At 28.7% G+C, this 25,186-nt stretch overlaps 1 protein-coding gene across 2 annotated transcripts in view; it reads right to left on the bottom strand.

The window, feature by feature from the left end:
* Nucleotides 1-3,072: 3,072 nt before the first annotated feature.
* LOC142323974 (inositol polyphosphate 5-phosphatase K-like) overlaps nt 3,073-25,186 on the bottom strand; it is a 65,335-nt gene continuing 43,221 nt past the window's right edge. Inside the window, exons 5-9 of one of the 2 annotated variants that reach the window (XM_075364430.1) lie at nt 24,177-24,407; nt 19,032-19,185; nt 15,295-15,438; nt 10,922-11,054; nt 3,073-4,082 (exon numbers count right to left, since the gene is read on the bottom strand). In XM_075364430.1, the coding sequence (XP_075220545.1) occupies nt 4,057-4,082; nt 10,922-11,054; nt 15,295-15,438; nt 19,032-19,185; nt 24,177-24,407 (688 nt within the window). In that variant the 3' untranslated portion in view covers nt 3,073-4,056. Of the gene's footprint in view, nt 4,083-10,405; nt 11,055-15,294; nt 15,439-19,031; nt 19,186-24,176; nt 24,408-25,186 lie in introns of those variants that run through there. The other variant, XM_075364429.1, reaches the window with a different exon arrangement.

Here is a 25,186-nt window from a genome sequence, read left to right as displayed (position 1 = left end):
TTGTTTAGAACAGATTGACAACCATGTAATTTTGTTCAGTGGGACTAAGCCCAGACTGTACTTTAGAGTTATATCTCCATTTCTGTCTGTAGCCAAATAAAACAATGGTCCTCCACGAATATGAACTTCGTCTTGTCAACTTGTACATTGTAAGTAACACTGTCATGTTTACAAAATAATTATTTTAATAACTGGGTGTAATCAACATTTATAGTAATTAACCTATGTATTAATAGCAGTCCAGACATTCTAAAAGATTCTCGAGTACAATAAAATTATATTATATGTTCATTTATTTCTGGGGATGGAATCCTCAGGAAAAAATTTAAGACAAGATAAAAATCTTTACTTCCCAACTAGAAGAATAAATTACATACTAATAATAAAAGTTGTAGTGTTCTACTATTTATCAAGTACAGTAAAATAAACACAAATATTTTATATAATATGTTATAATTTTTTTATAAAATTATTTAATCTTTTATATAATTTCACTTAATAATTCATTTAAATATTATGTCATTATTATTTCGCATACAATTTATGTTACACAGCTAATTTAGACACAACTCTAAGCTGAACACCATCTATATTCAATTATGTATAATAGCATAAATTAGAATTTAAGTTCAATTCACTTATCAAAATTTAAAAAGTTTTTTAATATTTATTATAGAAATGTTTAAATTCTCTAAAAATAATATTTGTATCTTGATCTATAAATCTAAATACATATTTATTTATTCACCAAACACAAATCTTAATACCAACACTTAACAGAGAATAAGACCTAAAACGTATACATCAAACAATTTATTAGAATCAAATTAAAGAAAAACATTATAAAAACATACAATTAAAAAAGCTATAATAATTGTAAAACAAGGTAGTAAAACTACTTCTTTATAAAAGAAAGTATTCATTAATTATGTAAAAAGAAAGTAAACTAAATTATAAAAGAAGTAGTAAAAATGGAATATCTACAGTACTTATCAATTACAATGGAATGGAATGTAAAGGGGAAAAATATGCCTTTTGATCTAAGATTAAAAAAGTGCAAAGAAAAGAATAGGAACACACAACAAAATTCTACTTAAAAAAACAACGTCACACAAATCTATCATGATTTAAAAAAATAAAATAAAAAATATTCATCAAATCAGAAAAAAAAAATACGAATTCAAATTATTAGTGCAGGAAGTACATATTAAATAAACTATCTTGCTGATTTCTACCATTTTAATGATTGAAATATTTATTGTTAACTATTATCTTGTGCAGTAGTAAATAACACTATTTTTGATGTAAGGTTCATACAATACACGTACATCAAATACTGTTGTCAGTTTGTAAGAAAGCTTTTTTTTTAAACAAAACTGGTTAATGTAATATTTTTTAAATATAATTATTATTATTTAATTTTAAAACTGTACATTTTTATTTACAGTGGGTATTATTTGTCTAAATTTATTAAATATTCAGCGATGCTAGTCAAATTTGATTTACTATTTTTTTTTTTTTTTTTTTTTTTAATTTGATTATTAAATAATCAGATTCTTCCTATGTAAATGTGAATGCAGTCATACTTTAAATACTGAATTTACCAAACAATATGTTTTTGTTTCTGCAGCTATATGTTTCATGTAATTTAGTTTTACTTTTTAATTTTCTGCATTTTAAGTTGCTGATTTTGTCTAATTGACAGAATTTTTAAGTGTAGTGCATTGTTGCATTTTTAGCAAAACTAATGTCTTTTTTTACAAATATGTATATGTTTTGGAAGTTTAATGCTCTGTTATTTTCAGTTTCCACGAAACAAGCACATTCAGATTGTTGAATACAATTATTTAATTTATTTTATATATGTTTACCATTTGTTGTGGCATTATAAAATACATTTAAGTCATTAATATATTGTTTCTATAATAAACTTTAGTGAGTGTGATTATGCTGTATGCATAATTTCATAAATTGTGATTTATTTAATTTTGTAACTTGTATAAATGTAACCATTAAATCATATTAATTCAATTCACAATGAAATTTTTGTTAAAATTCTGTACATTTTTACTCCAATTTATCACAAATACAATAACTTATCTAAAATTAGTAAAAAATTGGGCTTTGAAAAAACTTCCATAAGGTTAACAAACAATAACAAAGATAAATTAAAACAAAGGGCTTCAATTTTAAATAGCAGCATAAAAATTGTACATAATTCCTATCAATAAAATTTAAAAATCCCTGTCCTAAGTACGGGAAGCCTAGCTGTGGGCACAGGGTGCATCCCCAGGTTGCAGATAGGGGAAAGACCCTCAGATATGGGGGTTAGCTGTTAATAAAGGTAACCTCCATAAGCAGTCGTGGACAGAGCAGCAGCGGTCTTGAGGCGTGGTAGGGTACTTGGTGGCACTTATACTTCTATAAAATGCCACAGAAGCTTATAAAGTTGGGGGCGAATGTCAGAAATATACTGAAATATAATATGAGAGCGAAATATTTTGAAGTATGTATCAGAAGAACACACAGACATTTACAATAACATAATGCAATGGAAAATAATAGAAAATGATGAAAGCAGTGATGAACGCAGTGCTGATTAACACATCCAAGATTTAATAATCCTATTGTTTCTTTTATTGACTTTTGTGATATTTTTTTTATTATTGTTGTGTCTAGTGTTTCACATGAAAATAATAAGCGACTAGTGAAAACATTATGTGGTGACATAATGTGAATAATGATTATGTGAATAATTTTTTTTTTTTCAAACAGCTGATAGTTAAAAATTTCTGTTTTTCTGGTCAATGAAACAAATTTTTATTGATCACTGTTTTGGTATGTCTAAGATTTCACATGTAATATGTAAATTAAAAACTTTTAAAACTGTTTAAAATATCAAGATAAAATTATACAGTAAAATAACCATTACTTTTGAAAACAACATAAGTCCAAAGAGTTTTTTATTGTCTTAAATAAAATAAATCATGTATAATAAAGTCAATTTATTCTTCATTACTATTATTACCTAATAATAACAATCTAAGAAAATTCTGAATATTTATTGCCACTTTTATACTAAATAGTTTTTTGTGTTTCTTGAAAAATGTTAGGTTTAGAACTGGTACAGTTTTATTAATTTCCTTTATTAAATTTTAACACTAAAATTCATAGAAATGGAAGGTTATTTTCTGATAAATATATCTGCAAGTGGTAATAATCCACCGCATGACAATAATGCATAATTGGTCGACTCGGTCAGATTTTGACAGATTTTAAACTCACCAAGTTTTTAAACAAAGATACTCAGTAGGAACATTAAATGTAAACTTGTTAATAAATGCAGGAAAACTAATGGAAATTGATAAAGCATTTAAATAGGTTTAATATCAAAATATGTGTGATCCAAGAGACTAGGTTTATGGATGAGGATAATTTCTATTTTGAACATTTTAAAGTATTTAAGGGAAAACCAGCAGAAACTGTTCAGAAAACAACAGATCCTAAATTTAAAAATTTGTTAATTAGAATTTTGGTTATAGCATTTCTAGTAGAAAAAGCATATGTTAATAATGTTACAGAATTTAAATCTGAAAATAGTAGGTTACCATTTTAACAGTAACAATTAAGTGTAGAAGCAAATATTATGACATAACTGTCATGTCCCAATTAATCAGCAAAATTAAAACAAACCAGATAAAGTCAACCAATACTGGTTAAATTTAGAAAATGAGGAGAAAGATTAAACCCTAAACATATCAAAATTTATCAAAAATATCAAAATTTTGGTAGGACACTAACGTACAAATTGGGAGAGGAGGAAGACAGAGATCAAAGGAAGATATGCAGTCCATATCAAAACAAACACAAATGGCAAAAGATTAGTTGAATTCTGCAAAACATTTGATCAGAGATTATGTTAACAAGATTAAGATTACCATTCACAGCGGCCTCCGTGGCGTGAGTGGTAGCATCTCAGCCTTTATCACCCGGCGATCCTGGGTTCGAATCCCGGTCAGGCATGTCAGTTTCATACGTTACAAATTTCCATTTGGGCTAGTAATGTCGATGCCCACACATCTCTTAAAAAAAAAAACAAGATTAAGAAAAATCAAAAAGAAAGCCTGTATGTGGAAATCCTCAAATTCTATTCTGGGTGAGGTAAATTTCAGTTAAATTATGTTGTAGTATCTAGAAATCAAATAACGGAGACATTGAACATTAGAATGAGAAAGAATGGGCTTGATTCTGACCATTACACTCTCAAGTCAAAGTTAGATTCTTCCCTAAGTCTCCAAAAGTGATTACACCATGTAACTACTTTTATTTATGTAATAAAATATACAATTTTAGTTAAACTTTTGTTTTAACACTTAAACATTTCAAAGAAATATACTGATCTATGATGTTGCCTCTCTAGAGGCTTTTTCCAGGTTTCCTTAAAAAGTTAAGTCTACAAATCTTTATCAGTTTTAATCAAGCAGAACAAATGTTACAGACTTTCATCATAATGGAAGACCAGTGGAAGTTTTGACAGATACTTTGCAAATCTAATTAATGATCAATTTTATTTGCACCAACAGATGCATAAAAATTTCTTGAAATTTACAGTGTGAGTATTGACAATGACCATTCCATTATCTGCACTAAGCTGAACTACCACAAAATGTGTTCAACAAGGGTTCTGATACAGTCAATTCAGAATCATAAAGATACCCAAAAATTCACATCTCTATATAACTTAAACAACAGTTTTTAACGGAAGATAATGCTTTTTAGATTGGATAATAACTTGAGATGTGAATCTCAACTGGCAAAGAGATGCTAACAGTGTTTTGGGTTTATTAAGGCCTAATTTGTTACAATTATTTGTACAGTCAACAGGGAGTACTACTGTGACATGCTAGAAGATAATTCTTTTTATTACGCGTAATTCTTCTGCTTGATAATGCCTGCCAAAACAAGTTACACAAAAGTGTATCTCAAAAACTTACACTTTGGAGTTGAAGGTTATCTCGTACTAAACCAAAACTATGAACAGAGACTTTGATCATAGGCTGTGAGTCACTCTGTGCCTTACATGCAGAACCAGCAAATAAATTAACAATATATGATTAAGCAGTTTAGCAGAGGTGGATAATAATAACCTATGAATCAATGCACAGTAAATCTATCTGAAAGCCGATATTTGAAAAAAGCTTTTCTTTCTAAATAATTAACTTTTATTATCTTCAGAGTTAATGTTGGATATGTAGAGTTAATGTTTGTATCAAAATAATTATGTTCAAGAAAAAAAATACAAAGCTAATTGCAGAGCATTAAAAACCTTAAAACCTTTCAGCATGTTTGTATTTATAAACAAATATCTACACAGCAGTCAAAATTTTGACTAAAAAAGAATAATAATTACAACTAATGTATTAAGTAATTAAAACAAAGCATCAATTTAAAAACAAGTTCAAAATTGCATAAAAAACAAATATTCTCTATCTTGTTTAGAGATTTTACGAGAATAATACAAAATAATAAAAATATTTAAGGGTCAAATTGTTATTATTAAAAATGTTTTAGATACCAGTTTTTTCAACATTAAAAAATGTTCAATTCTGCACAATGAACAAAATCTGGTAGTAATTTTTTTCTTTTTTTGAAAAAATAACTAATAGTAAAAGAGGACGTTTTTAATAATAAGAACAAAGTCTGTAGTTATCACAAAGGTTCATGTAATCCAATTTATAAAAAAATATTTTCTGAATCTTAACAAGATTAAACATTTAAATGATATCCAATTTAAAATTACAAATAAAAAGAATATCAGTATATATAAAAAGAAAATCAGTAACCAGACTGAATAATTTTCCTGTAGAATAATCAAACTGAATAATCTTTCATAAGAACGGACATTACCGTTAAGTACTCTTAGACAAAAGAAACACACACACATACACACAAAATGATAATGAATACTGTAGAAATAAATAAAAAAATAATTTACAAAAATACATTCTCTTACACCAAATATATTTTTAACACCAGATTTACGTTGTAATGTTTATTTTTACATACAAGCCTAAAATACTTAAATCTCTACTGCTTCAGTAGTTTGAGACAAGTCAAATATAGTAATACGGAAAAAATAAAAATATTTAATCAATTTAAGTATAACATACTTCTGCAATCACAGAAGGTATGTGTTCACATAAATATACACAAGAGAAAATGAAAAAAAATAATTCTGCTTACTTATGTTAAATAAATATTTCACTTTGCATAGTACATACAAGGGAGAATAAAAAGGTAGAGAAATTTGATTTCCCTTGCCGTCGTATATCTTGCAACAATAATTGTTCTAACCTTACACTACCCAATCATTGAAAGAATTGTTGTGGTTGTGTTTAAAAATCAATTTTAAATGAGTGCCTGTTTGACTGATTGAACCAAGAAAGAAACGACTAGTGAAAAAAGTGACAACTTCATTTTCTCAAATCAGAAAGGGTGAAACCAGCAGAGTCAATCAATTTTTACTTTTTTTCTTATAAATTATTATTATTTTAAGAGTTTTTCAGTGGATATTATTAAAATATTAATTACGAATATTGTCATGCAGTTTTCAGCTAGAATTTTACTGCTGGAAACATAAAGATCAATTTAATTTTCCATTATTCTAGGTACCTTATATATTCATCATTTTATAATAATCTCAATTTTTTATTTTTGAATATAATTTTAATATTTAAATTATGTTATGTTTTTAATTGGTTCAATAAAAGAATATTGTTGGAGAAAAAATGTGATAATATGAATTTAAAAATAAATTTTCAAAATTTTTTTATAATGATAAAAGCTATTCTTATTGTTTATAATTAAATAATATTACTAATGGAAATAAATTACATTTATTTTATGACTTTTTTCTTTGTTGAACCTAAGATCAAAATTATCCAGGCCAGGCTTCTGGGTAAAAATGTCAGAATGTTTGCCCAAGGAGAATGTAGGTGTAATAACATATTTTAGAGCTGTTCATTCGAAAACATTTGTATGTGATAGACATGAAAAATATAGCAATTAATGTGAGTAGGTTTTTTGGTGCATTGGTGCCGAACCACCTCATGAACAAGGGAGGTTAGTGGTACACTAGTGCATCGAAATGATGAGTAGGAATACATAGGTCGGTACATCCACATGCCAAACCATGTGAAATGTGTGAACAATTTCTACTCAGTACCAACATCATCCAATTTGGACAAGACCAGAGTGTTTTCATATATTACAAAAGGAGGAGATTTCATGCTCATCACAGTATGTGTGGATGATGAATTCAATCACTAATTCAATAGTACTTAAGGAACAACTACTCACTCATCTTCACGCACACCTAAAGGCCAAGGATTTAGGAGAGATGTATTGCTTTCTCAATGTAAAAATCAACTATTCCAAAGAAATGTACAGTTGTAGTACAAAAATCAACTTCACTGCAAAAAAATTTATACGCGTCTGTAGATGTTAGGCAAAGCAAAAAACACAGCCTTCACCATACATAATAACACCATTCACTTAATTAAAACGATATTGAACACTAGTGCAAAGGCCCACACCTGATGAGAGGGATAATCACAATAATAAAAAAACTCATATTTGTAACATATTTGAATGTAGTAAGTAGCTTAATATGAAATAAAACTTGAAAAACTATGATAAATAGGTATGACTAACAATGGTGCCACATATAAAAATTTGTAATTACATTTTTAATCCATTTTGCCTCGCTGAAAGAAGAGGGGCTCTTCTCTCAGTGAGGCAAAAGGAATCAATGACGCAAAGGAATCTGTTTTGATCTGAAAAAGAGGTCATATATCAAACTGGTGCAAAATTGGCTGTGCACCACATTAAAATTTCTTCTAGGAATTTAACAGCTTAATAAAAGATGGATGATGGACTAAGTAAGCATACATACACACACACACACACCCACATATATATATATATATATATATATATATATATAAGCATATTTTAGTTATTGAAAAATAAGCATATTTCATTATGTAAGTGCAAATAAAACAAACATTTTTTAATTTCATCTTACTTTTTGACTTACCCCTGTATTATGTACAAACACCAACTTTTCAGATGAATTACAAATTAATGTTGATTGTAAACTCTTCAAAGTAATATGAATTCAATTTTATTCTAAAACAAAACTTTATAAAAGAAAACGATAAAAGCATCTGGAAAAATGTCTAGTCAATGTACTGTCAAGTAGTATGCAACTAGTTTTCTGTTGACTTTGATAAGAGTAATGCTACAGAGGTGATTGTTAATTTTGAGAGTCCATGGTTATTCTTAACACAAGAATGTAACTAATCATAAATATTCTTATTTTAAGGTGAGAAAATATTTGACATTTGGTATCATTTCTGATAATTACGTTTAAGATAGAAATTAGAGGAAATATTCACTAACACTGCATTGAAATCATTGACATGATATAAAAAACAAATGTTTAAACTGAATGTACTGGATGGAGCAGAAACAATTAGACAATATTAGTTGTGCCATGAAACATATACTGCAAAGTAAAGTAGTTTAAAGCCTTCACACCACCAGCACATGCGACTCCCTTTAGAAAGGAGAGAGAGCATTGCATCCTCCTCCAAACATTACGGGCCTGAAAGGCGCATTCCTACTAGGCTGCTCTAGTACCAAAAGGACTTCAGGGGAATAATGCTGGAAGAATGAAGCTCATATGTGGCCAGTCTCCCAAGGTCAGCCCCGGTCAAATAATTCTTCCTGGTCTAAAGGATCAGAACACAGCAAATAATTCACCTGCCTGTTAAAAGAAAGATACAGTAACAAGGGACTTTAGTCCAGATTCTGCGTCAGTAGGGAGATACGTAATTCTCCTGCTATCCTTACGTTACATTCCATAAAACCTTCAGTCATGATGCAGCATTGGTTGGAAGAGCACTGTGCTTTTGCAGTGAAAGCATTCTGGAAACTTAACGGCTCTGCTTCTGTAATCCAGAGTTTTTCAATGACATTTTTGACAATGGAAGGAATGGAAAGGTTCCCACACCCTAAATAGTATTGAATTGGGTCAGATAATTCAGGGTTAATGCATCCATTGTCAACAAGAAGCCACCTGGTCCTCGAACTGTTTGAACCCTGGAAAATGTACAGAGTGGCAGAAGCATTTGAGTGTAACCCTCAGCGTTTCACTTATTGCCATTCAATCGCCTTACACTTAACCCATACAACCATTGGATGCATCTTACATGAAGATTTAATATTACATCCATATAAAATCCAAGTAGTGCAACAACTTCATTCATGTGGTTTGAATTATCAGACTGATTCTTGCAGGCAATTGCTACAACTAATGAAGAAATGCCGCAATTGCTGGATCACCAGCAAATGTCCAATAAAATACACTTTCATCTAAAAGATGATAGATAGGTTAACAAGCAGAACTTCAGGTATTGGGCTGCAGAGAACCCATGGAAATGTTGCATGAGAAGCCACTACAAAGTGAAAAAATTACAGTATGGTGTGGAGTTAGTGCATTTGGAATGATTGGGCCATACGTTTTTTGAGAACGCTAATGGTCGGTTACGGCCACATCAGATCGATAAATGATGCTGTTACGAATGTTTCTCCATAACAAATTTCATCAGCATTGTGTTGACACACACCTGGTGTGGTTCCAACAGAATGGCGTTACCACCCACACATCATGAAATTCCATGGCAGTCTTAACAACTGTTTCCTCAACATGTCATCTCTCGTTTCAGAATGTTGCATGGCCACCATGCTCACCTGACTGATCAGCAAGCAATTTTTTCACATGGGGCCATTTGAAAGAAAAGATTTATGCTAACCGACCTCACAATATATAAAAACCGAAAGATGCAATTCCAGTGGATCGGCTAAGGAAGTTATGGACATGCAGAGATGTGCCTTACTGCTAATGGTGGTCACTTGCATGATGTTATCTTTAAAATGTGAGTTGAAAACTAAGTGCTTGTCCTAGTTCTTTACAGCGTACCTAGTTAGTATTTTATTTGCAATTAAAGTGTTTCATTTTCAAGTTTTAAATTGTCTAAAACAATTAAAAATATGTTTTGAATCGTTTCTGCTCCACCCTTTACAAAGAAATATCTTATCTCCATTCTACTCTACAAATAATAATCCTTATCCTAATTTGCAATCATTTAAAAATAAAATTAATTTATTTTAATTTTAGGAGGGATTAGAAATTTTAACTACTTATATAGGTAATATAACACTAGTTTTTAAAAACATTTTATAATTCTTTGATCACAATTTTATCATTAACTTCATGATCAACAGTAAAAATTTCACTAACATAATAAGAAAAAAAAATTGTAAAATAAACTGCCTATCACCTTGATTATATTATAAATAATATGATCCAACACAATCCATTAGCTTTCATTTTCACAATTAATAATTGGTGAAATTATTAATGAAAAATAATTTCACCAACTACAACACAATTGAATAAATGCATCAATGTGTGTAAATGTTTACGTAAGATTACCATTTTCTCAGTAGTATTAAATATACTGCATAATTATTATTCCAGAAACCTTTGTTCAAGGATATTATTTCATAATGTTATTAACACGCCCAGTAATTACGGCCTACAGATCTCGCCAGAAATCTTTGTTTATGAATGATTAATAACACACCTAGCAATTAAGTCCTAAAGGTCTTGCCAGGTGGTTCTGTTTTTGTCACCAATCTAATGGTACCGAACGCATATGCCCAGAACTAAATACAGCTGGGAACGGTTCACTAATTCCTAATACGCTTGATGAATGCTTGCTAAAATAAATAAGTACATAAGAGCCAGCAGTACGAAGTATGCTATCACCAAATTTTAATTCAAGTTTCATACCCTGACCGTGAACAGTTTGATCAGTACTGCTGTCGCTACTACAGTGTGCACTACTACAACCGCTGTTATCTCGTCTATTGTTTGGTGTTACATAAATATATGTAACATAATCTTCAAGGCTTGTAAATTCACTCTGTAAAAGAAAAAAATTAGAACACATCAAAATTAATTATATAAAAAAAAAACTTACTAACAAAAAATGGGCATAAATTAAAGTGAATCTAAACAAAAATAATTATAATTATAAATAACCATCCCCTGCTTTAGCTGTCAGGAGTATAATCACAATTAATAACTGGACTGAGGCTACTATCATAGTAACAATTTAAATCCCAACATTATCTGTATACTTTGATGCTATTAGAACTGCCATTGATTGAATGCAGGAACAGTTTTACAATTATAACAAAAGCATTTATTTACTGTAATAAATGAACAGATGAATTTAAAAATTCAAATAATTCTGGCAGAAGAAATTTTATTAAAAAGAAAGCAAGCGGTAAGAAAACCCTGGATTGTTAAAAATATATTACTATTGACTGATGACTGAATATAGTATGTATATAAATAGAAAATATGAAAGAGACAAGAAAAAAATTCTGATATATAAAATAATTATACAACGTAAAATAGAAAAGAAAAAGGTTGGATGAAGGGAAAATTATGAGGCGGAAAAACATTTTTATTGAAGGTAAAAGAATAATTTAAAAAAGAATATATAGGTCTATAAATGTAGAGGGGAAAAGATTAGTTAATCATCAGTTGAAGGAAGAAACAAAAATTGATGAAAAGCTCAGAACTTGATAAAGCTTCAAAATATTTCAATTATATGACAATACCAAAATTGTTATGATACAGAGTAATGTGAAAAATATAAGAAACTGGGGTATAATTTTCTTCATTTTTCAATATTAAAATAACCTTTTAAATTAATAAAACTAATTTTTTAAAAATGAAAAGAAAAAATAATACTTTTTCAATTCTTTAAATTATCAATTTTTGAAGTCAACATCATGATAAAAGCATTTCATCAACAACCAGCTAACCTTTAATTTGGAGCAAACTTTAAAAATCAGTTTCAGGAACTGAAAAAATTTATTTTTTTGTCTGTTTTATTAAAAAAACTTAATTTTTTAAATTTTATCTTTCTTAAATGTTTCATTTTTCTTTTTTTACCTTACAAAAAATTTTGCCTGTATGATAAAATGTTTTACAATAAAAAATGTAAAAGCAAAGACATCTACATCTTGATACAATTAAAAAAAAGGAATGAAAAAATATACAGAGTACTATATGTAGATTACTACAGAGTATTTAGAGTATACAGAGTATGCACAGAAAAGAGTACATACAGTAAAATTCTTTGGTGTGGGAGTAGGTATTAATTTTTTATCAATCAACTTTTTTTTAACTTTCACTTGAAAATTTATATTCACAATAAGTTTTAAAACATCAAGCAATACATCATTATGCTATAACAATCCAATATAAACGATAATATCAAATGAACAGTAAAAATGTCTTGAAAATTTCTATGTAAATTTTTTTAACTATGGAGACCATCAGAGGAACTTTCTTTAAAAAACAAAAAAATGAATCATCAAAATCAATTCACCTATTAGAATGTATGATAGGAAATAATATAAAAAGACATGTAGATTGAATTAAAAACCTTCGTTTTAAGTTTGTTAGAAAATATAATAATTACAATTCTAAATAATGCACACATCTTATGCTTACAGATTGTGATTTAAAAAAGAATAAAACACAAGATGTACTAGGTGAAGGCCAATTCAGGTTCTGACAAGCATTAAGTAGGAGAGACAAGAGTATATGAGAGGATAGTATACAAGTGGATTTTAACTTTATATCAATTCTGGAAGTCACTCAGAAGAAAAGCAGTGACTTTCACGATATTTCACATGACATTTTGAGAAGACATTTAATGTTTCATGGAATAAATTGTATTAAATTTAAAGAAATGTAGGCTTCAAACATAGCTGTAACTGTAATTAAAATATAAGACAAAAAACAGCAAGTTTCATTATGTAAAAAAAAATGAGGCAAGGATGCATTTTACTCTAAAATGTTTCCTCTTAAATACTGAGAAATATGTTTAATGGTAGTAAAAATTTAAGGGCAAAATATTCAAGGGGTCCCAAAAAATAACCACAATTTATACCTGGGATGCAATTGATATATAGTTGAAAATTTTGCTGCTAGGTGTATCAAGCCATATTCTTTGTCACTCACCCTAGTGACACTGTTCTGTATTGTTCATAAAACATTCCATTACTGGCTTTTTTCTTGGTTATTATTAAATTTATTCTGTAATTTTTTTTTTATGAATTATTGTCAAAAGCAGTCTGCATGAAATTTCATTTCCTCTTAAGGAAAATGGGTACTGAAAAAGTAGTGATGTTACAGAATGGTTTTAAAGAGGAAGCTGTAACTAAAACTACAGCCTACAGATGGTTTTCATTTTTCAAATGAGGGGCAACATCATAGGAAAACCAGCCAATATCTGGTTGAACTTCCATAATTAGTAATAATAAAAGTATTGACAAAGTTTATACTGCAATTCACAAAGATTGTCATCAGACTACTGAAGAGATTTCTGAATTGATTTGTATTTTTGATAATGAATCTTAACAAATGATTTGAACATAGAAAGTAATACTGCAAAATTTGTGATGTTGCTCACAGAAATTTAGAAAATCAATAGTGTTAATATGTGAAGTAATTTGAAGGACTGACTTAAAAATGATAAACATTTTCCTTATAAAATTGACAGGTGATGATCCAGAAACAAAAAGGTAGAAATCACTAAGTTCACAGAAATCAAAAAAACACAGCCAGTTTGATCAATTGTGAAGACTAAATTTGATTTGCTTTTTTGATATGAAAGGGAGTGTTAATAGAATTTTTTCATCTTGGCAGACAGTAAATCAGCATTTCTATGTTAAAAAATGTGTGACAAAAATGCTGGTAATGTTGACGAGTGGAAGTTGGTTTTTGCACCATGACAATGCTCCCATTCATACTGCCCTCCATTACAAACTGTTAAAAAATAAAATGACTATTGCCTCTCATCTCATTTTCCTACTATTCTCTGATCTTGGTTCATGCAATTTTTTCTTGTTTTCACATACAAAAAAGACATCAGAGGAAAGTGTTTTCATATCATGGAGCAAGTCAAAGATAACTATTGTGTAACATTCATCTTCAGGAATTTCAAAAATGTTTCCATTAATGGGAAAACTACTGAGCAAGTGTATTTAGTCACAAGAAGATTTTAAGGACATTAAAGTTTTAGTAAGTAAATATTATTAAAACAATTCTTTTTTAACAATTTCAATTATTTTTGGGTAGCCCCACATATAGCAATTACGATTACTAGAAAATAATTAATAAGAAAAAATAAAGTATGTATTTATGTATTTACTGAAAGGAATGAAGCTTTAATTTGAAAATAAATAAGAGTAAAACAATGAAGTGAGATAAAAAGGAAGGAAATGATCAATAAAATATTATGATGGCAAGGGAATATACCAGAAATCAAAGAATTCTGTTATTTAGGTGGTAAAATTATAAAGGACTGACCATTTAAAAAGGTATTAAAAAGCAGATTATCATGTGGAAGGAAAAACGACATTTTTAAAAATACTTGTAAGAAGCAAAATATGACAAAGGAAGCTAGTAAGACAAAAAGAACAAAAATATAGGCTTTCAAAATGCTATAAAAGTTGTTGGAAATTAATGGGTGGATAAAATTTGAAGTGAAGAATTTTTAAGACAAATCAAAGAAAAGAAATCTCTGGCTTTAATTGTTCTTACTAAAACTAATATTAGGTCATTTATTACAAGACCTAATTAATTAATTTAGGGAAGGAATTGTAAACAGTGTAGTTGGAGACAAAAGTTTACAATATGTAAGCAAATAATTGAATATGCTGGATGTTAACAACTAAAATGAAATTCAAAGATAATGCAGAATAGAAAGAAACAGAAGTAAATTAAGGAAAAAGATTCTGAAAAAAAAAAAACACTGTCTGAAAATCAAACTGAAACTGGGCCAGACTGAATGCTAACTAAATTGCCAACAGGGCTAATAACCAGTTATCTACAAGTACAATCAACAAAATAATATAAAAAAATAGCTCTAAATAGCTCCTGATTGTAAAGCCTGACCTTCAAAAACATTAAGCTAACATGCACAGTACAACAAACTGGTTGTATACTTTAATAAGGAGCCATAAAATACACAAGTAATACATCCAGTTACAATAATATAATCTATTACAACAGGATACAATTAACAAGGTCATTTCTAAATTAAAAACTGCATTTTTATTATTATAACTAATGATTACCTCATAAACTCCAACCCAATCTGAACATGAAACATTATGTTGCCAATCTGAAGGTATTTTACATACAGCTGTATTTTCTACATCTAACCTCCAAAGTGTTATAGGATAAAATGTAACCTGCCTATCTACATGATTACTGAAGACCTGCAAAAAATGAAATAAAAGTAGAAATATCTAACTTCTATTAAGTAAATCATCTTTACGTTATATTGAGGTAAGACATATCTTACCATAATTTTCATTAAAGTAATTTTGTGGGAACTCACATTCTTAGTCATGATTGAAATAATTCCATTATTGTATAATAAAAATACTAAAATAATGATAATTGCATATTCATTTACAAGAGTGCTGCTATTTGTTGCAGTTTTTATAAGAACATTTTCCTCAAATACAGTTTGACGGTTTATCAAATTAAAATTTTATTTGTATAATAAGTTATTTCTATTAATATTTTGTTTGTATAAGGTTTATCTAATATGGCAGACCATCTAATAAACAATAAATATTCTATTTCTGATATTTACACAAATTTAGAAATATTAGAAATTAATAAAGATGGCATACAATAAAATATATTAGTAAAATATTGCATATGTAAATGCAAACAAAATTTCAATTTGATAAGCCATCAGACAGTGTTTGAGGGAGACGTTCTTAAAAAAACTGCAATGGTAGCAGCACTCGTGTAAATTAATACACAATTATTATTTTTATTATGCAATAAAGGAATTATTTCAATCATGACTGAGGATGTGGGATCCTGCAAAAGTACTTTCATAAAAAATTATGGTAGGATATGTCTTATCTCAATATACTGTACTAGGTGGTGTTTATTTAATAGAATTTAAATATAATTTAACAGTAAAGAGGAATAATATGAATCACAAAAGACTAATTTCAATAAATAAATAAATATATATATATATATATATATATATATAATTTTATTTATTTATTGATTGAATTAAAATATTAACCTACAAGTGCATATGACTTCCCCATCTTCAGAATTAATGAGAAATAACAGTACATGAAACATGAAAAGATTTAAAATTTGGTTATTTATTACAAATTTATTTCTAGCAGCACCATTTTTGTTTAAAAATAATATGTTAGTAACAATGTCCTAAAAATAACTATTCATTACGAATGAACAAAAAAATACAGGTTATGTACAGTAAATTAAGTTTTCTTCATAATGTCAACTTTATTATTATATTTATATTGGGGATTGAATAAATGGAAAAAGTAATTTCTCTAAAATAATAAAAAATTACAATCACCTTAATTGAAACAAACAGAAATCGATTCCTGAACATAATTTAGAATTTCTGCACAAAAATATCTTTCTAATTTTGCTAAAAAATAAAAGTCAATAAAAAAAATAAAAAATAAAATAAAATAAGTCAATAAAATAAAAATAAAAGTCAATAGAAATAAAAGTCTTAGATTACAAATCTGAGTTTTACTTTCAATTTTATAATCAAAAAAAGAAAGAAAACTAAAACATCATAAAGAAATATGTTTTAAACTATTAGAAAAAAAATTAATATACATGCATACTTTAATTGTTGAACAGATCAGGAGAAATAACAAAAGTAAATGCAAAACCAAAACTTAAAAAATAAAATATTAAAAATACATTCTTTAAATATAATAAACAAGAATAAAAGTACATACAAAAGGAGGTATTGTTTTTCTGTGTAAATAATACAAACAGGCTACCAAAACTCTTTCAGTCTTTATGAGGGGTTAGATAATACTTTATCTGAAGAAAGATAGGTAAGCATATTCACAGGAGCCACACATTTTATCCCAAGCAATATATTTTATACATTTTTATCTTATTCTATGCTATAAATGAAGTTTAGACACTTAGTTCAAGCAGGTAGCGCGGTAAGTAGAGCAATTTTGGTTTATTTCAACTATCTTTTCACTTTTTGCTAGGATTGTTTACAATGACAATTTTATCATTTTGTATTCCTTTCAATTAAGCTTTGTCTCTTGTTTATATTTATTTTTGACAGTTTCCTCTTTTAGATTTTTATTTCTTTGTATAAGGATTTTCTCTTCATGACTTCAATGACTGTTTAGCACAACTGTTTTTGAAAGAAAATCACAATCAAATATTTTTGTTAAATTTCCACTGTAAATATCTAAATGTTTGTTGTTTGTTAAACTAAATTATTATTATAAAAACAAATGGGTTTAAAATAGAAATCCAAAGAGCCATTAGGAATTGATGGGCTAATTATTAGTATTATTACTTCTAAGTAAACGACTACGGTACTTATCGGTTATATGGGACCCCCTACTGAAATCCTTTTTTTTTTTTTGTTTTATTTGTTCTGGTAAATTTGCATCATTTATCTATTAGTTTATTATTTATGATATGAATTTAGAAGTATAAGATAATAATTATACATAACCTTTGTACGCAACTTGACACAATAAAAAGTTGCTAAAAAGATATCAATATACATTTGTTTCTAGACTAATTGATTTAGTTTATCATTTTATAGTGTGCTGTACATTCAATTTATCTTTACATGTAGTGCTGTATAAAAATATAAAATGAAAATTTGGGAATTACCAAATTCTGAGCATCAAGCATCGCAATTTTTCCAAGTGCAGGGGCTATTACAGGGAGTGAAATTATGTGAAAACCAACACACAATACCAGTGTTACCAATGGTTACCAGTGGTACCAATACAAGTGTTAACTTGTATTTTGAACCATATGCATACTGGGGGTACACATCTAAAAATTGTCATAAAAAATATCCATACGAGTCAGAACAAGGTTTGATGGTAGTAACTTTCCGTTCCTAACAGTATTACATTTCTTGTACAGAACACCAGAACAGATGGTGCCAACAACATCTCAATATGAGTTACAAAACTACGGTTGGCTGGTGTATGTATTGTTGAGAAATATGTATATCAGCCATGGAACAAATTTCATGTAAAAATTTGGTGGTCATGGTAAAATAGTAAAGGTAGACGAGACAGTATATACTAAACATAAGAACAATGTTGGCCGTGTGCTTCCCCACCAATGGGTGTTCAGGGGAATACGTAGAGAAATGAAGGAGGCATTCATAGTTACAGTGCAGAATCGAGACACTGAAACACTAATTAAGGTGATCAGAGACTGTATTAAGGCTGGGTCTACAAATTATTCGAATTGCTGGAAAGCTTACAACATGGAACAGCTTGCTGCAATAGATTTCAGTCATCAAACCATCAATCATATATATAGTTTTGTAAATCCTACAGACGGAACCCAAACAAAAAATATTGAGTGGTTACAGGGCTTAATGAAGTGGCAAAATAAGAAATATAAGGGTACGGCAAGACACCATTTGAAGATGTATCTAGCGGAATTTTTATGGAGGATTTTTATATAATTATTATCTTATATTTCTAAATTCGTATCATAAATAAATTACACAAATTTACTATTATAAGTAAATTATAAGTTACTATTAATACTATTATAAGTAAATTTACTTTAACAAGTAAAACGCAAAAAATAATTGGATTTCAGTAGGGGTCCCATATAACCAATAAGTACCACGATTCCTTTTAGTTTCACAAATAGAAAGAAGGCAATCCTTGAAATTAATATTACACATACTTAAATTAAATTATTTTACGGTGCAATTTATGTTTACACTTCAAATCTACATAAAGGAATAAAATAAAAACATGATTAATTATAACTGATTCACCTTGAGATCAAACCTGCTCATAACTGGACGATGATCACTATTCATGGAATTGCTACCACTCGTATACATTAATTGTTTTACTTCTAATATTATATTTTCATAATTGTTTTTATTAACACGGTAAAGTATTCTATCAGTCCATGCTGGCCTCCGCCTTAAAATAAATACAAAAAATAAATGTTAAAAATAAAAAATAAAAAAAGGTTTGCCAATCTTTGTAATATAGTTGCAGTGTCTAAGCCTTATGCTACAAACATTCTGAGTTAAATCCAGCCAGGCTTGACATTTTTCAACTATAAAATTTTCACATTTTATTCCTATACTGAAGCTGTGAACTTATGTTGTGAATTGACCACAAAAAAGACAAGCACCTGCTTACAATTGGGTGGCTTTGGATTGTAGAAGTCTTAAGAACTACTACTTTTATACATACACACATACATTTTTTTTATGGCCTTAGTCATGATTTTATAAGTTTCTTATTAAGAAAAACAAGAAGGATAAGGTGGTAGACCGTTACCATGAACCCAACACCAAGAACAAATCCAAAACCAGCCATTCTAGAAGTCAATATAGTAACTATTACTAATTACTATAAATATAGTGTCAGCTAATGTAATAAAAACTATTATTTTTGGCAACTGAATAGGTATTTTCAATGTAATACCATGTTTGTAGTCTACAGTCAATTTTTAATTAAAAGATTACAAATTTGTTTTAATCTGAAAAACCATAACTGTTTAGTTCATCAATATATGTATATCTTATCATATATAGACAAACAGTTTGCAGAACTTATATAAAAACATAAACAAAATTCAATTTCTCACAAACAGTCAACATTAAAATTTTCTATGATTTTTATCTGTTTTATACCACCTCCAGCACATATAAAATTACAAAATGTAAATGATAAATTAAAATTATAAAGCAATAATAAATTCTCCCATTGTCGTATTGAAATAGTTTTCAAATATGTGTACTTTAATAAGGATACTGAGATAAATATTCTAAATGAAAAGATTACTAGACTTTTAATCTTGGGTTTCAGACAGCTAATTTAGAACCGAATACTAACAATCACATTAACCGGCCAGCTTTTGTGTCTCCCGAGAATGGTATAGCAATTGAAAGCAATAGAGTATTTTAATTTTTAATATTTATTGGCAAGAGGTTGAAAATTTTACTGTAGTCACTAATATCTTTATGGATATGGGCAATAGACTGATATAAATGAATGTAACAATCACATACATGAATAACAATCGTATACTTGAATGTTCATACATATCAATGATATTGTTGATAACCCTGCAATATCTCCCCTTAATTAATTAATAAAGCATAATTACATCCTAACTTTATGCTCAATAATAAAATAATATTTACAATTTTATAAACTTCAAAATCAATTTCATTTCTCTTCAGTAATTTGAGGAAGTGAAAATATTTATCCCAAATAAATGATTTTTCAAAAATAAAAGTCCTTATAAAATTAAAATATTTACTCACAAACATTACTGATTAACTGAAACGTAATAAAAAACATATAGATCAAACCCATAAAACACAATTTAAGAAAAGTATATAAAATTTAAAAGATTTGTTATTTATATAAAACATTAAAATTAACACTAATAATTATTAAAGGAAAAATACTAATTAATACAAAAATAACTTAATAATATAAGCAAAATATAACACAATTTAGATTAAGATTTTGTATATATTTTTCAATTTTAATTTCATAAATCTGCATTGTTATCAATGGCATAAAATGTTGTTCTATCACATGATAAACAACAAATGCTTATTCATAAAAATTAAGTATGGTAGTAATGAATAAATGAGAGTGGGTTAAAATAGAGAATTCCAATTTATTATTATTATAATATTGAAAGAAGCTGAAAGTGGTCTTTTTGTTCAATAACAAACAGCTATAAAAACAAAGATCTTTAAGATGATAGATAATACCAATCATACTCAAAAAAGACAAATATAAAGGTGTATCAAAATATTCATCCAATTTCAAAACGCTTGAACTCTACAATCATTCACCTCTAATAAACAAACCATAGAGAATGTAAGAGGGAATTCTACAGTTTCACTTGGTTTCTGGCAGATGCCACCCTCATAATGTGTTACCTTCAATCTGCATCAAGATGGTGACCCCTGCAACAGAAAGCATTCTGTGTTCTCCTCTTCAACAATTGTATCCATGACAACTATGCAGCATGATTTTCATCAACAATCGCCTAGCATGACACCTCCTACTCTCAGAGCATTCAACATTGGCACCAACAGTTCCAAGAAACAGGATGTTTGTGATTAAAGGGAAATCTGTAGATTTCACATGTCGGACAAAGTCTATATAGCCCAGGAAAATCCACTCAATGTATCAGCAAAGAGCTAGGCTTTCTTTATATGGATGTCTGGCGTGTTTTCAGCAATATCTGTTACTTAAACCATATAATATTTAATTGGTACAAGCTCTTCGCAGAGGTGATAAGTATAAACATCAAGTGGAGTTTTGTGCTTGTCACCCTTGATAAACAGGAAGACTTTACTTTCATGCTTATTGTTCGATGATGAAGTGAAGTTTTAATGTTAAGAAAGATAAATTGCCAAAACATACGGATATGGGGATCCAGAGCCACCACAAGCAACAGTCAAGCATGAGACACTCACCAGAAGTCTATGCTTCTGCACTGTTTCCTGAGAAACAGTTTATGATTCACACTTTTTTTTTATGTAATACAGTGTTACCAGAATACATATCTGGGAATGTTGCACACAACTGGCTTTTCCCACAGTCACAAGCAGATTTAAATTGATTTTCCAGCAGGATGGAGCACCACTGCACTACCATCTGCAAGTTTGAGCATTTCTTATCTACCACAATGATGAATCAGTAAGGGACGTGCAGATCTGGCATTTCATTATGGCTACCAAGATCGCCTGATCTCCCTGGATTTTTTTCTTGTCTCGGTTTGTGAAAAATACTATTTATGTGCTCTCTCTCTTCCAACAACTGCAGATGAACTTTGAACCACATAAAAACAACAACAGTGCAGTAACACCACAGAGGAACACTCTAGTATGGGACAAGATTAACTATTGAGCAGACGTTCACCATGTATCCAGAGGAGGCCAATATTGAGCATTTGTGAAAATTTTAAGTAAAATTTTATACTAAAAAACACATTTTATAATTCACAGCAAGGTTATGTTCATTTGTTTAAAAAATAAAACCCACAGAAATCAATATACACTGTATTTTACTTTTTTTATACTGGAATTAGTATATTTATTTATACATAACTTTTAATGTTATTAAACATTTTTAAATTTTAATTTTATTATAAAATTTTTGTACTTTTTTGAAGTGGTTATTTTTAAAAAGTCCATTTAAAAAAAAAGACTGACCCACTGTCCATCTGATAGAGGCTACTTTCTACTAGAACTGTGAAATGTATTTTTTTTTTAGCTTTATGAATTTTCTTTTTTATGATTAACTAAACTAGAAATTGTATATGTGTGGCATTTCATCTGATCTATTTCACCTCAGCTCTGAGTATTACTTGATTTCTCCTCTGTAAATCTAATCATCTTCACCATGCTTTTGATGTCTTTTTTAATATTTAACATATTTGCTCACAATGGATCTTTCAAATCTCTTTTAAATTAAATTACAAATCTAAAACAATTGCAACTTAATATTTAGAATCTCGAATATTTATATTTAGTCATCTATTTTATTTCCAAAAATAAGCACTGATCATCTCTCAAATAAATATTTTATATGCAGTCTGTTACATGCCATGATTAGATTGGTTGGATATGAAATAAAAAATACATCTTTTCAAAGTGCACAGCCAGTCTCAAGAATAACAAGCATCTTACTCTATGAAATGCTTTCTCCTAGGAAAGGAGTTCAATGATTTTTCAACATCTTTACTGAGCTGAACATACTGTTGTTAATTGAAATGCCAAGTTTATTGAAGAGAAATTGATATTCAGCCTTACAAGTAATAAGATCCCTCTGTACACCACATCAACTGGTTATATAGCAGTGAATGTCATACATCTTAGAAGTGGGTTAATTAAAGAATGGGAGGAAAAGTGAAGAAATGGAAGATTACATCTGAACAGCTTGCTTTGTCACATCAGTGCTCTAACATTGTGAGTAATTTAACTGTGTAGATTACTGGGAAATATGTTTTTGTTTCTTTACTGCATAAAGCTGTTCATTAACAACATGTTATATGATGTTTACTTATTACATATGATTCTGCGTTAAATTTGTTTCAGTTTAAAAAGTGTACATGCGCAGTACTTCTATATTTAGGTGTATGTTTTTACTGGGATATGCATTAACAAGATAACCCAGAAAAAGTAGTCTTATAATTTATTAAACCAGTTCTATATTTCATACAAGCAATTTTATAAACACATTTCACTGGTTATTAGCTGCTAATACATTCCAATAACATACAGTAAAACTAGACTCAAACTGTTAAACTGCAGTGATTTATATGAACTGGTTTTTGTCAACAACGTTTTATCCTTACTCTACAACTTCCAGGAGCTTACTACTTTTAGGTACTGAAGACAAATCAGGTTCTAAGAAGGATGCAGTCTATTGTTCTACTTGGGAATCTAGAGGCCAGTTTTTATAAATATATACAACATAGCGTGTAATGATAAATTCTTTGTTCATTCACCCATTTTTTAAAAACTATTGAGAGGATGTAATTAATATTTATATTTTATTAACAGGCCCTTAAGAACCCTTTTTAGATTACTTTCAATAAATAGTTATGGAATCATATATACAAAATAATATATGCAATAAAATAAGGTCAATATTTTATAAATATTGTAACTTTATATTCATTTACATTGTATAAGTTCCTATAAATGCAATTTATTACTAAATTTTACAACAGAGTAGTTAGAAATTCATAATGATCATACTAAATACACTTTAGAAAATTACAAGATGTTCCTTATAGACTATAAAAGAGTAAATCTCAAATTATACGCATGCTAATTAACTGATTTGAAGAATAGTAAAGAGCATTAACCAATGTAATTAGTAAATATAATTATTCGATCAAAATTAGAATCATAAAAAATACATACTTTGGATCATATAATGAAGAGTTTTTAATAAACTTAAATGTTGGTGGAAAATCAGGTGGTGCCTCTTGAAGTTCACTGAACGCTTCATTGCTTTCAATAACTTTAACGAGTTGATCATATTTTAATAATTTATCATAATCCTTATCATTAATTAATTTAACTATTGAATTAAAATTTAATCCATCTTTATCATCAAATCTAAAATTTAAATCACCAAACCAAAATATATAACTGAAAAAATACAAAAAAAATATATATATATGAATAAACCATAATAAATAATATACATTAAATTAATGTTATTTAACGTATAATGAAATATTATTCAAACATGATTAAGAGAACATTTTCTTTCTCTTCTCTCTTTTTAATTACATAAATATGTATGTTATAAACTGAAAAAAAAGCCGGCAAAGAATTGCATAACTTTCCTTGCTATGCCTGTCAAGTTATGTGGTTCATTTTTGAAAAAAACTTTCTGATTCAAGTTTTTTTTAATTTAATCATTTTAATGACTACTTGTTTGTATCATCCAGATAAAATAATCTATTTTTATTAAAAAAACAATAGACAAAATTATGAATTCTTTTTACTATGAATGAATTTGGTACAAAATATCAACCAAATATGTTCAATTAGCCAGCACCAGTTATTTCTTCACACACACACACGCACACACACACACACGCGAGAGAGAGAGAGAGAGAGAGAGAGAGAGAGAGAGAGAGAGAGAGAGAGAGAGAGAGAGAGAGAGAGAGAGAGAGAGAGAGAGAGAGAGAGAGAGAGAGAGAGAGAGAGAGAGAGAGAGAGAGAGAGAGAGAGAGAGAGAGAGAGAGAGAGAGAGAGAGAGAGAGAGAGAGAGAGAGAGAGAGAGAGAGAGAAGAGAAGAGAGAGGAGAGAGAGAGAGAGAGAGAGAGAGAGAGAGAGAGAGAGAGAGAGAGAGAGAGAGAGAGAGAGAGAGAGAGAGAAGAGAGAGAGAGAGAGAGAGAGAGAGAGAGGAGAGAGAGAGA

The sequence above is a fragment of the Lycorma delicatula genome, chromosome 4 (assembly GCF_047948215.1).
Source record: "Lycorma delicatula isolate Av1 chromosome 4, ASM4794821v1, whole genome shotgun sequence".
Classification (NCBI taxonomy): domain Eukaryota; kingdom Metazoa; phylum Arthropoda; class Insecta; order Hemiptera; family Fulgoridae; genus Lycorma; species Lycorma delicatula.
The sequence above is the reverse complement of the archived record's forward strand: the minus strand, read 5'-3'. Positions and strand labels throughout refer to the sequence as shown.